Genomic DNA, 13,100 nt, shown 5'->3' with positions numbered 1-13,100 from the left:
TATTGCATAGTATTTTGTGAGGAGCTCCGTAAGAGTCATACCACAAAAATTAAAGGCAATGGACTGCATGATCACTGCTGACCCATCACAAATGTACATTACTGGCCTTTTCTTCATGCCTCTACCGTGGCATCTTATGTAGTCAGTGAAGAATGAACCCAGAAAAAATTACACAGATGCAGTTGTATGGTCAGATGTCACATATGTGGCACAGGGAAAGGTGAACCACCTTTCTGGGGATGTCTGACCACCAGTTCATAGATGTAATATGGTGCACTTTCTCCCTCTGCCTTCTTGATGACACTCCCTGTGGCATCCAAGTACACAATGTCATCCATTGCTCTGTTGTGGAAGAGATTAATTGTCTCCAAAGACCAAAGCATTACAGATTTTGGGTGCAACAGGACCTTCTGGATGATTTCAGTTCCAGACAATCTCTCTTCCTCAATCATCTTCTTTGTTTCTTTCTAGCACTCCATGAAATGGTTTTCAGCACACCAGTGGTATACCTCATCCCTGCAACCAGACTCAACCACGATATCATCCAGTTTATTGAGGTTGTCGAGGTACATGGAAAGTGGCAGTTCTGAAGACAGATTTTTGGCCAACACATCCCTTTGATTTGCTCGAATTGGCCTTCTGCTTAACTCCTCAGAGTCATGCTTGACATAATCTCCCTGGAAGCTCACCATAGCTTTGAGAGTGGATTCACTCTACTTTCACCTCTACAGTGACAGAGCAGTCTTGAAACATACAGGAGCCAACACACTTGAACAGGGGGGCTTTGATTTTTTTGGCATTGATGGGCCGCACAGTGTGTCATTTGAACGCAAAGCTGCAAAGGGGATGTACAGAAATTATATTTGTCCATTCCACTGTTTTGAATCTACGGTTGTATTGCCTCTTCCGCAGATACGTCCAATCTTCCTTTGAAATAAAAACAACTTGTGAGTGAAATAATGTGATTCATGTTCATCACCCAGTGATGGCATAGTAGAGCCATCAGTTGTGTAGTCCTGCGGGGGAGGGATGGGGGTATTTAGTAAGAAAATTGTACTGTTCTTTTTTAAACGGATGTATCATCAGTAACATAACTAATGTTATGCTTAATTTTAAGACCCCCCTAGGCCTACTACCACCACAACTGCTACTGCTGATGTTGCCCCAGCAGCAGCCTTGACACACCGTTCACATTAGCTGCAAGGTCACGGATGACTAAAAAATGTGTAGTCAGTGTCAGTAGTTATATTGTAATAAATGCAGTTTGATACTCTTTTAAACACTTTCAAAATGTATTCTTGTAAAAAATATTTGAATGTGGGAGGATTGATGGCATTTTACACAACTGAATGCTTCCATTCACATGATGCTTATGGAATGGAAAAAATGTAAAAAAGAAATCCCAAGTATCGATTGAAGTATTCAATTGGTATCGGTATCACTTTAGGGGTACTGGTATTGGTACTGGTATCGTAATTTTTGAAATGATACCCAGCCCTACTCATGTCCCCCATCCTCGCAGGTGAAGAGACAGACAGGCAGCACATACAGTATAGGTTACACACGACTTTTCATGATGATAGTCGGTGTATTCTCTTAATATTATTTTTTAACTATAGCAACAGATTAAGCCGCACAAGCTGTCTTCGTCAAGGTTTTGGTCTCAATAAACATCTGCGTCGGACATATAGGACGTGTGCGGTCAGCTAGCCAATGAGCACAACTAGTTTAGCACAACTAGTTGATGACTTTATCACCAAAGAAAAAATGTACACTTACCCCTCCAAATGAAAGGAAAATATATTTTCTATACACAAGGGAAAAGAAAAAGAAAATGAAATGCGCATCCAATCAAAATAGTAAAAGTCAGAATGTATTAACAACTAGGCCTATGACTATGTAATAAGTAGGCTACACATACTGTAACAGCTCTACCAATGCCCTAGAACAAGGCCTTATACTTTATTCTGAGCTCTGTGGTTTTAAAAGCATAGCCTATAAAATGTAGGATAATCAGGCTTTCTTGACAAAGTAACTAGCCTAATCTATTTTTTCCATTAATGGTTAACAGTCTAGGCCTAGTTTGGCTATTTTCATTATTTGCCTTTTTCATTAGGATATAGTCTACGTAAAGACGTCTGAACAGTAGTTCTATCAGTGGCATAGCAGAATAACAGCTATTTCTAAGCCTGAGGAAAGCGGTAGGGCCATTTAAAATTGTACAAATTATTAGCCAACAGCTCCATGCGCCATAGCTAGCTAGATTAATGGAAATGCGGCCTACACGACACAAGGCAAAATAACGACAAATAAAAGCTGGAAATGTAGTTCAGCCTATATGCCTACTTACCTGTGCGATCCACTCATTGTTAAATTAACAATCACTTCAAAATAGATGTTGTAAAGAGAAAAAAAGGGAAAATCTTGGCCAATGGTGTTGGGCGCAAGACATTTTGCCGTTGACTCGCGTTAGAAGTTGGATATGCGCAACAACTCAAGTGACGTTCAAAGCCCCTAAATAGCCGATCACCCCAGGTAGCCTACGATCACTTATGAAGTCTCCGAGTGCATCACAAGGTACAGTAGCTATAATAATGGCTATGCATTGTTCAGATTTAATGGCTTGTCAGAGATTAGTCATTTCTGATCCATGTACAGTAAGAGTTTGTAATGAAATTTCTCCAAAACTACACTGTAGAAATGAAATATTTTTGCATGGATTTGTAGACGGAGAGGTCCTGAACACATATCCATAGGCCCTCCCCATGAGCTATGCATAATTCAGATTTTTTGGACCGTCAAAGATGAGAAACTGTTAGGGTTTGAGGCTGGTGGAGGTAGGACCCAATAGCAGACGGCAGGCAAGCAGCGCAGGTTCAAAATATAGGTTTTAATATCCAAAACAAACAGAGAAACACCGGGAGGAAACACTAACATTAACAATGAACCAACAGAGAACAAAGGAAACAGGAGGGCATATATACTCTGGGAGAACAATCAAGGAACAACGTACAGGTGTGCAACAAGACATAACAAGACACAGGTGCAGACAATCACCCAGACAAGGACATGGAGGGATTCCAACAAGACACCAACACAAGGACAGAGGAACAAGGACACAAGGGAGGAGAACAGGGAACAAGGCTGGGACAGGGAAAGGGACTGGGTAGGAAACCAGAGGGTGAAAACTAGAAGGCCAGGAGAGGAGGGACTGGAGTGACGTGAGACTAGTGAGGGGACAGGTGTCTAGAGCTGGGAGGACACAAACCAACATAGAAGACAAGACAACATACAAGGCAATGAACACAAGACCAAACACACAATGAGGCAGAATAAAACCAAGTGACAGTGACCAAAGTGTACAAAAGTCTCTGGGGGTAGAGCAGGGGCAGTCACTGGGAGAGGTGGTGCTCAGGGTCCAGGAAGGTCCAGGGGGCACAGGAGCTCAGGGTGAGGAATCCAGGCCGGGAACAGGGGGTGAGCAGCAGGGCGAACCAGGGGTCCAGGGCAGGGGCGAGGGTCTAGACCGGGAGCGAGCAGAGTGGACCAGGGGTCCGGGGCGAACCAGGGGTCCGGGACGAATCAGGGGTCCGGGGCAGGGACGCGGGTCCAGACTGGGAGCAGGGGGTGAGCCGAGGCGGACCCAGCCCGAACAAATAACAGTACCCAACCCTCAAGTGCCGAATCCCAGACGGCCCAAAAACCCCAACCAGGGAGGGTGGAGGGGGTCCGGAGGAGGGAAACAGGGACAGCACCGGGAGCCTCGGGCGGACGGCCAGGGACAGCGCAGAACCCCTCTGGCTGACGGCCAGAGGGCTGACCAGGGACAGAGCAGAACCCATCCAGTGGACGGCCAGACCAGGGACAGAGCAGAACCCCACCAGCGGTCGGCCAGAGGGCTGACCAGAGACAGAGCAGAACCCCTCCGGCGGACGGCCAGAGGGCTGACCAGGGACACAGCAAAACCCCTCCGGTGGACGGCCATTGGGCTGACCAGGGACAGAGCAGAAGGTCCCAGGCAGGCAACCAGAGAACTGGCCAGGGGCAGCACAGGGGGACACTGGTGGGCGGGCAGAGAACTGGCTAGAGGCAGAACAGGGCGTCTCAGGCGGGCAACCAGAGAGCAAAACGGCAGGGCAGGGCAGGTCTGGAGGATGACCAGGAGGCCCGGCCGAACGGCGGATCCATTCGGGAAGCGGAGCTGGCCTCCAGTGGCGATGGCAGGATGACCGAAGCACCCTGTAGCGCAGGCAGTATCGCTCAGGGGGCCGACGGCACAGGCAGGATCGCTCAGGGGCCCGACGGTGCTGGAGAGACCGCTCAGGGGGCCGACGGCGCGGGCAGGAATGCTCAGGGGGCTGACGGCGCAGGCAGGAATGCTCAGGGGGCCGACGGCGCAGGAGAGCCCGCTCAGGGGGCCGACGGCACAGGAGAAACCGCTCAGGGGGCCGACGGCACAGGAGAGACCGCTCAGGGGGCCGACGGCGCAGGCAGGAACGCTCAGTGGGCCGACGGCACAGACGGACCCACCAAGGCAGCTGGCGATGTAGACAGAACCCCCGAGGCCGGCGAAACCGCTCAGGTGGTCGGCCATGAAGCAGGAGGGCAGGAAGAGCGGTGTCCGGGGGAACAGAGCTGGAAGATCGCAAGAGGACCAGCCCTGGGGCTGGGGTGGCCACAGGGCCTGGCGTGGCAGCTGAGCCAGGGGTAGCTAGGAGGTCAGAGTCCGGATCCCCTACCTGAACAGGGTTAGCTAGCCTGGGCCTAACAGGGCTAACAGGACTGCAGCTAGCTGGGCTAACGGGACAGAGACTAGCTGGGCAGACCGGGTCAGGACCTGCAACTGCTACAGTTACCCCTACAACTACAGCTGCGACTATGACTATGGGGTCAGGGGCCGAGTCATCTACAGGGACTGGGATGACTACAGGGACAACGGGACTGGGGCTAGTAGGGCTCACAGGATTGGGGCTTGAGGAACTGGGGCTAACAGGACTGGAGCCACTAACAAGGCCAGAGCTAACAGGACCAGAGCTACTGTACTAACAGGGCTGGAGCTTACAGGACTTGAGCTACAAACCAGATTGGAGTTGGAGCCAGGAACCGGAACGGGGACTGCTACTGCAACAGCCACAGCTATGGCAACAGCAATGGCTACGGCTACAGGGTCAGTGTCAGCTGCCGGTCCAGGGATGACTACAGGGCCTGGGACAGGAAGACCTACTGGGTCAGGGCCCTGTGGGGGCGTAGCCATGGAGGACTGCTGAGGCTCACGAGGAACAGGAGTCTGTTGTAGCTCAGGGAACAGCACAGCCAAGGGGGCCTGCTGGAGCACAGTCATGGAGGGCTGCTTGGAAGCAACCATAGGTGGCCGTTGGTGCACATGAGGAACTGGAGATGCTTGCAGCTCGGTGTCCAGGAAACACTGCAGCGCCCTGATGGGTGATGGCTGCGGCTGGGGCTCCGTGGATTGCTGCGGCATGGAACACAGGGGGCATGGAGACCTGGAGGTGCCCACGGTGCAAAGACTAGGAGGCGCCAGAGCGCTGAACAAAAGATGCTCCGGGGTGCTGGGTTGCTGAAGCTCGAGGACACTGGACAGTGGAGTCACTGGGCTGCTGGTAAGCAGGGGAACGTCTGATACGCTGGGGAGGTCTTGGACAATGTACGCCGCTCTGGGCCTCCCACCTGCCCCCACCGGCGATGACCATGTGTCCTTAGCCCACTCATGGTCAGAGTTGTGGGGTGCATGGCGTGGTGGCGAGACTCCGCCCCCTTGGGTCAGAGCCGGTCGGGAACAGTGTAGGCTGCACTGGGCTACCCACCTGCGTTCACCAGTGAAGACCGTGTGTCTCTAGCCACCTCAGAGACTGTGTTGTGAAGTCCGTAGCGTGGTAGTGAAAGAAATAAATAGTGGGAATATCACAAGTTGGGCTAGCTTCTGCACGCTAGCCCACCTAATAATGAATTAGGGTAAAGGTGAAATGAATAGGTAAGAGTTCTTAAAATGATGTATAAATATAATTGAATGCCTTGGCCATATTGTCATTTGGATATTTCCACTTAGGACCTAGGTAGGCTATCTGATATAGGCAATCCTCATAAGCTGTAACAAGTAAGAACGACCAATGTTCTGACGACCAATGAAAAGAGCTATGGCCGTTACAATCTGCCATAGGGGGGCTTGGAGCAACTGGGGAACCAATCACCTCAAGGCAGCAGAGCTTGACCACAGCCTGGAGGTAGGAGGGAGCTGTTCATTTGCCCTGTAGGCTTGGACCACAGTCCTAAACTGGATGGGACAGAGCAGGGAGCCAGTGCTGAGAACGGAGTAGGGAAGTTGTGTGGAAGAGCATGGGGCTGTTGAACACCAGGTCAGCAGCAGCTTTCTCCAGGAGTCTGATGGCCAACGCTGCAGGATGGCAGCAAGTAGGGAGTTGCAGGAGTCCAGGCGGGAGATGACAACAGCCTGGATGAGCACTAGCGCCGAATCAAACTCAGATTTCTTTCCTAGCACAAAGTTTGATAAAAGAGATGAGTATTAGCAAAGGCAAGGAGAATGATTATATCAGTGTACAATGAGCTATGATGGAGAAGAATTACACTATTAATTAGATTTTCAGGCATGGCATATACATGGCATGCTTACTTGCAATGGTAATAATGCCTTCAGGTAATAACAATAACCATGCTTGATTCATTTGATGTATAATGTGGCAAATGCTATAGTAGCAGCAGCAAGCATCAGCCCACTATAGCTAAATAACGCCAGACAAGATTACAGACTGTAATCAATGTATGAACAATGTCACATTGAGCATGCTCAACATTATGTTAAAATGTAAATACATCTGAAACCTCCGAACGTAACGTTAGCATTAACTAACGTTAACTAAAGTTAACCCTAAGCCGTTAGCGTTAGCATAGCTACCTAGCCTATCAATATAGTTGACGTTAATGTAAAGAAATGTAACATCAGATAATGTTAGCTAAGTTATTCAACATTGACCCTCTAGATCTTTTCCAACAATGTCCTAAAGTAACCACGTCATGATCATTTGCATCATAGACACACGTTCATATCTATGATTAGCATGATCATAGCAGCTTCATTGCTAAAAGCATAGCAAATGTCTATCATATCATCTATCATAATCCACAAACCATGGGAAATAAGGGTCTTGGGCCGCATGCCGTCACGTGACTTGCAATACCGAGCTTTGGCCACTATGTCAAATGGCTTCATGCGCCGGTGAGCAACTTTCATTGAAATGAATAGGCAGCCATTTTCAATGCCGTCTCCAGTTTATATTATACCTCCATGGCTGCGTTCCGAATCGCATACTTCTACTTCTTACTACCAGTACCTACTACAGCTGCCCATAGAAAGTATGTACTTTGCAAGCAGTAGGCATCCAATTGGGACATACTACCTTGTCATAACATTGCGCCTTGAAATTTGCCCACATCCGTCGCTGTCCATAACGCGACATTCGTCTACAGCTGTCATGACTCGCACGTGACGCACATTTCCTCTGCGCACAGGATTGTGGGTCAGAATAGCCAGAAAAGCCTGCTGGCTTGCATACTGCAAAATACGACCGGATGTAGTAGGACATCCTGGTATTTTTGCCATACAGCATGTGGCATACTATGTATTGGGACATACTCCTGTTTTGGCATACTATATAGTAGGGTAGTATGCGATTCGGAACGCAGCCCATGCCCTACACCCTAATGAAGGGAACTACATTCAGCTGTGAGGGGACTACAAAATGGAGTCGGTGACTGAGTGCGAGTGGGTAGGGACTGGATTCGAAAAGGGCCTATTGCTTAATTTTACCACTGCCTGCTGCTAGCCAATCAGAATCAAGTATCCAGAATACATGGGCTGTGTTCGGAATCGCTCCCTATTCACTATATAGTGCACTATATAGGGCGTCAGCCATTTTGTTTGTAGTGTCCGAATTCTCCACGGTATTTTCGTTCCCTATATAGTCCACTATTTATTACCCACAAGTCACCTTGATTTCCAGGGTACAGTGCATGTACCCTACATTTTCTCCGGTATACCACAATGCAATGCAGTTGAGTTGTCTCGCGAAGAGGGCTGTGAACGGAGGATGGCGGCGGCAACTTTCGTGTATAAACTGAAGGAACTCTAGCTTGCGGAGCTAAATCGTAACATGTAATGTTTGTAAACATGTTACTTGATCGTGCGCTTCATATAGCTAGGTAGCGCGGCTATAGCCAACGTTACATCTTGCAATTAACAGACAGGACCAAAGTAGAAAAACCACACATGCACATGATTAGAATTTAAATTTCAACACTTTATTTGGGATTTATCATTAAAAATGAAGCAAATCCGATACTACCTGAGTGAGTACATCTCAACCTGCAGCGTGAATGCTCCCTGTTAGACTTGTTTGTTTACACGAGGGCGCATCCTTTACTTACTCCTTTTACCATTCCCTAGGTCAGGGGTGTCAAACTCTGGCCCGCGGGCCAAATTTGGCCCGCAGTGTAATTATATTTGGCCCGCGAGGCAATACCAAATGACTACTAGAGCTGGCCCGCCAGTATTATACAGCGCATTCACCGCTAATACTACAAATCCCATAATGCTCTGCTGTTGTTTTGGCGCGTCAATCAAGACAGGACCCAGAAACGCCCTCTCTTCTATGACAGTAGTCATAGCAATCTCATACTACAACTCTAACCCTGTTACCCTCTTAAAAATGGCGAAAAGAAAGTCAAGAAAACAGAAGATTTACGTCATGTAACGTCTCACTGTGATAGAGACACCTGTGTTGACCTAGCCGGCCGCTGTGTTTGCTCTGTTCCTGTTCATTCAATCCTGTCTGCCTGTCTGCCTGCCTGTCTGTCTGTCTGCCTGCCTGCCTGTCTGTCTGTCTGCCTGGCTGTAGGACAGTCAGGGTTTTACAAGCTTCTCTACTGAGCAGATGGAGCACCAACACTTGTGTCTGAGGGCGTATTCACATGTTAGTGCACACCATTGATGCGCACCAAAAGCGAAAGTGATGTGCATATTCAATGTTAAAGCAAAACTTGTTTGGGTCCATATTAAAATTCATTTGTTCAATGTTGGCCCGCGACTTTGTTCAAGTTTAAAATTTTAGCCCACTGTGTATTTGAGTTTGACACCCCTGCCCTAGGTAGTCCACTACATAGTGAACCCTATATAGGGAATAGGGAGTGAGGGAGCGATTCCGAACACAGCCATGTTTTTACCTGATGGGGGCAGCAGTGTGCGGAAGCTAAAATCTTCCACAATATTTACAAGAAGAAGAAGCCTGTCTCCAACTCCGGAGTTAACATGAACATTAGTTGATTCGTTTTCTATAAAGTGATCTAGGCTAGCTAGTCAGACAACATGTTTGTAGCACGAAGCATTGCAGCAGATCATAAAGATCTAATCCATGATGTTTCTTATGATTTCCACGGCCGAAGAATGGCAACGTGTTCAAGTGACCAAAGTGTCAAGGTAATACACCAAGAACAATAACGTTAGCTAGCTACGTACTGTACTGTTAGCTTGTGCTAGCAGGGTAGCACTATATCTACCTACCTGTCGGTCTGTTTGCTAACCAGCAGGCTAGCTATCTGAGCGCCCTGTTCGGATCACAAACACTGTTATTGAACTTTATAGCGAACCTTAGCTAACTAGCTAGCTAGCCTCATGTTACAGCTTAGATAGCTAATAGGCTAGGGACCACTAGCTATAACATTATAACTTAGCCTATAGTTGTTTAATCAGCTTTGATAACAGTAACTAGCTTGCTATTTATTATCAGAGATTAAGCAACTATAACGTTAGCTAGCTACTAGCTACTTGTTCAAACAGTTCCCTTACACACTTGTGCTCGTTGTTATAGCACTACTATGCTACGAGCTAGCTGCCTCTGACCTGTAACCTTATCAGGGCTCTGTGATGTTATTATTGTATGTATACAGAGCCCTAACGTCCCATTGAAAAGTAGAGTGGACCCATATTTCAACCGTTTTTCTACTGGATATTATGTAATCTGACTCCTAGTTTAATAATCTCTAATCAGAATTCTGCTATCTTGAATAGGCTATTCCCCTCGGTAGTAGGCTAGCCCACAACTCATAATCACTCGACCACTGTGCGCTTGAAATTATGGTATTATAATATATTCGTTTATAACTGGGAGGTGGCAAATTGCGACTTGCTACGAATGATTAAATAAAACTCTGCATAAACTCGCACTTCCTCGTCGCAAATTCGGATGTTTCTCAGCCCCCAGTTGCCGGCTGATGTCAATATCATATCATCATCATATCATTCGCTATAGCTCGAATGCACACAGGTCGGAGGTGGGTATTTTGCCACTTGCGAATTGCCACGTCCGATCCCAAACGAACGCACCATTAACCAGAAGTTTAATAGGTCATCACACACATCATGCCAATCACGAAACCCTAACCTATAGCACACACATCGTATCGGGTGAGAATTAGACAGCTACAGCGACAAACACCTATAATATTATTATGATGATATCCTAATATAATGACCGGAATACCTCCCATTTGTCCGGTATATTGAAATCAACGGAAACCCTGCTCTCAAGTCCAATTGACGGAAATCCGTTGTGGAGACGGAAAACTTTAACCCATGATTCTGTTGGAGTTAGTAGGCTATTCAACTCCATTCCAAACTGCTCAAAACAAGGCTAGCTAGATTCTGTAGGCTGAAAAGCTAAGCTACAAAAATAGCTGCTGCAGCTGTACGGCGAAGACCGTGCGTCTCTAGCCCACTCAGTGGCTGAATTGTGGGGTCCGTGGCGTGGACAGTGGCGTGGTGGCAAGACTCCGCCCCCTCAGGTCAGAGCTGGTCGGGGACAGTGTACCCCTCTCCGGGCCACCTACCTGACTCCACCGGTGAAGACCGTGTGTCTCTAGCCCACTCAGGGGCTGAGTTGTGGGTCCCGTGGCGTGGATAGTGGCGTGCTGGTTAGGCTCCGCTCCCTTGGGTCACAGCCAGTCGGGGACAGTGTACCCCTCTCCGGTCCACCTACCTGACTCCAACGGTGAAGACCGTGTGTCTCTAGCCCACTCAGGGGCTGAGTTGTGGGTCCCGTGGCGTGGATAGTGGCGTGCTGGTTAGGCTCCGCCCCCTTGGGTCACAGCCAGTCGGGGACAGTATACCCCTCTCCGGTCCACCTACCTGACTCCACCGGTGAAGACCGTGTGTCTCTAACCCACTCAGGGGCTGAGTTGTGGGGCCCGTGGCGTGGATAGTGGCGTGCTGGTTAGGCTCCGCCCCCTTGGGTCACAGCTAGTCGGGGACAGTACAGTGATCTCCAAGTAATTTCCATGCATCCACCATTGAAGACTGTGTCTCTAGCCCACTCGGGCTGAAAAGTGGGTTCTGTGGCGTGAATAGTGGCGTGGTGGCGAGGCTCCGCCCCTTTTGGTCATAGCCAGTCAGGGACGGTGTACTCCTCGCCGGGCTGCCCACCCGCCCCCACCAGTGAAGATCATGTGTCTCTATTCCACTTTGGCTGAGTTCTGTGCTACCACATTAGTTATAATAGGTTGCCTGAACCTTTAAGAGAGGCTGCACATGCACACAAATTCAAAAAAAGCAACAGCTGCCAACACTCTAATCCCAACTGACACTCCCATCCTAGACATGGTCTGCTTCAGACAGCTCTTTCGCAAAAACTATAAATGTTACAGCTTATATATTGATACCATAGTAATCCTGAGAACTTGCAGAACATTTCTAATATGTCCGTATAGCTTAAACACTGTAGGCATGGCGACAAGTTAGAAAAAGGGTAAAAATGCAAAATTAGCAGCTCAAAAATTAGTGCGGCACCATATGTTTAAATGGGGAGCGCAGTTGCTGAACAAATCGTCATACCTCAAAAACGGTAAGTCACACAGCTTAGATACTTAACAGTGTACGAATCAGCACAGCTGTGTGAACATTTTGATGTATAAAATGTGTATGAGCTGTTAAAACTGTAGGCATGGCGACAAGTTAGAAAAGGGGTAAAAATGCCAAATTAGCAGCTCAAAAGTTAGAGTCCGGCACCATACGTTTCAATGGGGAGCACGGTTGCCGAACAAATCGTCATACCGTGAAAACTTTGTCACACAGCTTAGATACTTACATTGTACGAATCAGCACAGTTGTGTGAATGTTTTGATGTATAATATGTGTGTGAGCTTTCAAAACTGTAGGAGTGCCAGCAGTTTACAAAATGTGTGAATATTTTCAAAGCAACAGCTGCCACCACTCTAAAAACATAATGATACTGAACATTCCACCAGCAGTTTCAATGGCACAAAAATTACTATTAAAAGTTAAATTGCTAAAAAACAATAAAAAATCTGAATACATGCGGGAAACAGCTAAAGACGATGAACATTTTAAAGTTTGAATGAAGTTTCTAGCACAAAGTATGAAGAAGTAGTTAAGGGCCAAAAAACTGAGGAGAATAATAATAACTAGAAAGTACATTTCCTGGAGAAAATGTGAGGTGGGCTAGCTGCTGCAGTTGTATGTAACAGCTACTGCTAGAACTACTACGGACCAGGCAATCTCCATGCACCCACCGGCGAAGACCGTGCGTCTCTAGCCCAATCAGGGGCTGAGTTGTGGGGTCTGTGGTGTGGACAGTGGCATGGTGGTGAGACTCCGCCCCCTCAGGTCAGAGCTGGTCGAGGACAGTGCACCCCTCTCCAGGCCACCTACCCGCCCGCACCGGTGAAGACCATGTGTCTCTAGCCCACTCAGGGGCTGAGTTGTGGGGCCATGGCGTGGATAGTGGCGTGGGGGTGAGACTCCGCCCCCTCAGGTCAGAGCCAGTCAGGGACAGTGTAGCCCTCTCCGGGCCACCTACCTGACTCAACCGGTGAAGACCGTGTGTCTCTAGCCCACTCAGGGGCTGAGTTGTGGGGCCCGTGGCGTGGATAGTGGCGTGCTGGTTAGGCCCCGCCCCCTTGGGTCACAGCTAGTCGGGGACAGTACAGTGACCTCTTGACAATTTCAATGCATCCACCAATGAAGACTGTGTCTCTAGCCCACTCAGGGGTTGAGT

The 13,100-nt window shown here is 48.3% G+C and overlaps 1 protein-coding gene across 1 annotated transcript in view; it reads left to right on the top strand.

Moving 5' to 3' along the window:
* Positions 1-9,315: 9,315 nt before the first annotated feature.
* LOC311326448 (nucleoporin SEH1-like) overlaps positions 9,316-13,100 on the top strand; it is a 33,839-nt gene continuing 30,054 nt past the window's right edge. Inside the window, exon 1 of the mRNA XM_084459341.1 lies at positions 9,316-9,508. Coding sequence (XP_084315467.1) covers positions 9,398-9,508 — 111 coding nt within the window. The 5' untranslated portion in view covers positions 9,316-9,397. The remainder of the gene's footprint in view (positions 9,509-13,100) is intronic.

This window comes from Borostomias antarcticus (assembly GCF_949987555.1).
Source record: "Borostomias antarcticus genome assembly, chromosome: 27".
Classification (NCBI taxonomy): domain Eukaryota; kingdom Metazoa; phylum Chordata; class Actinopteri; order Stomiiformes; family Stomiidae; genus Borostomias; species Borostomias antarcticus.
This window is presented reverse-complemented; position numbering and strand designations above follow the sequence as displayed.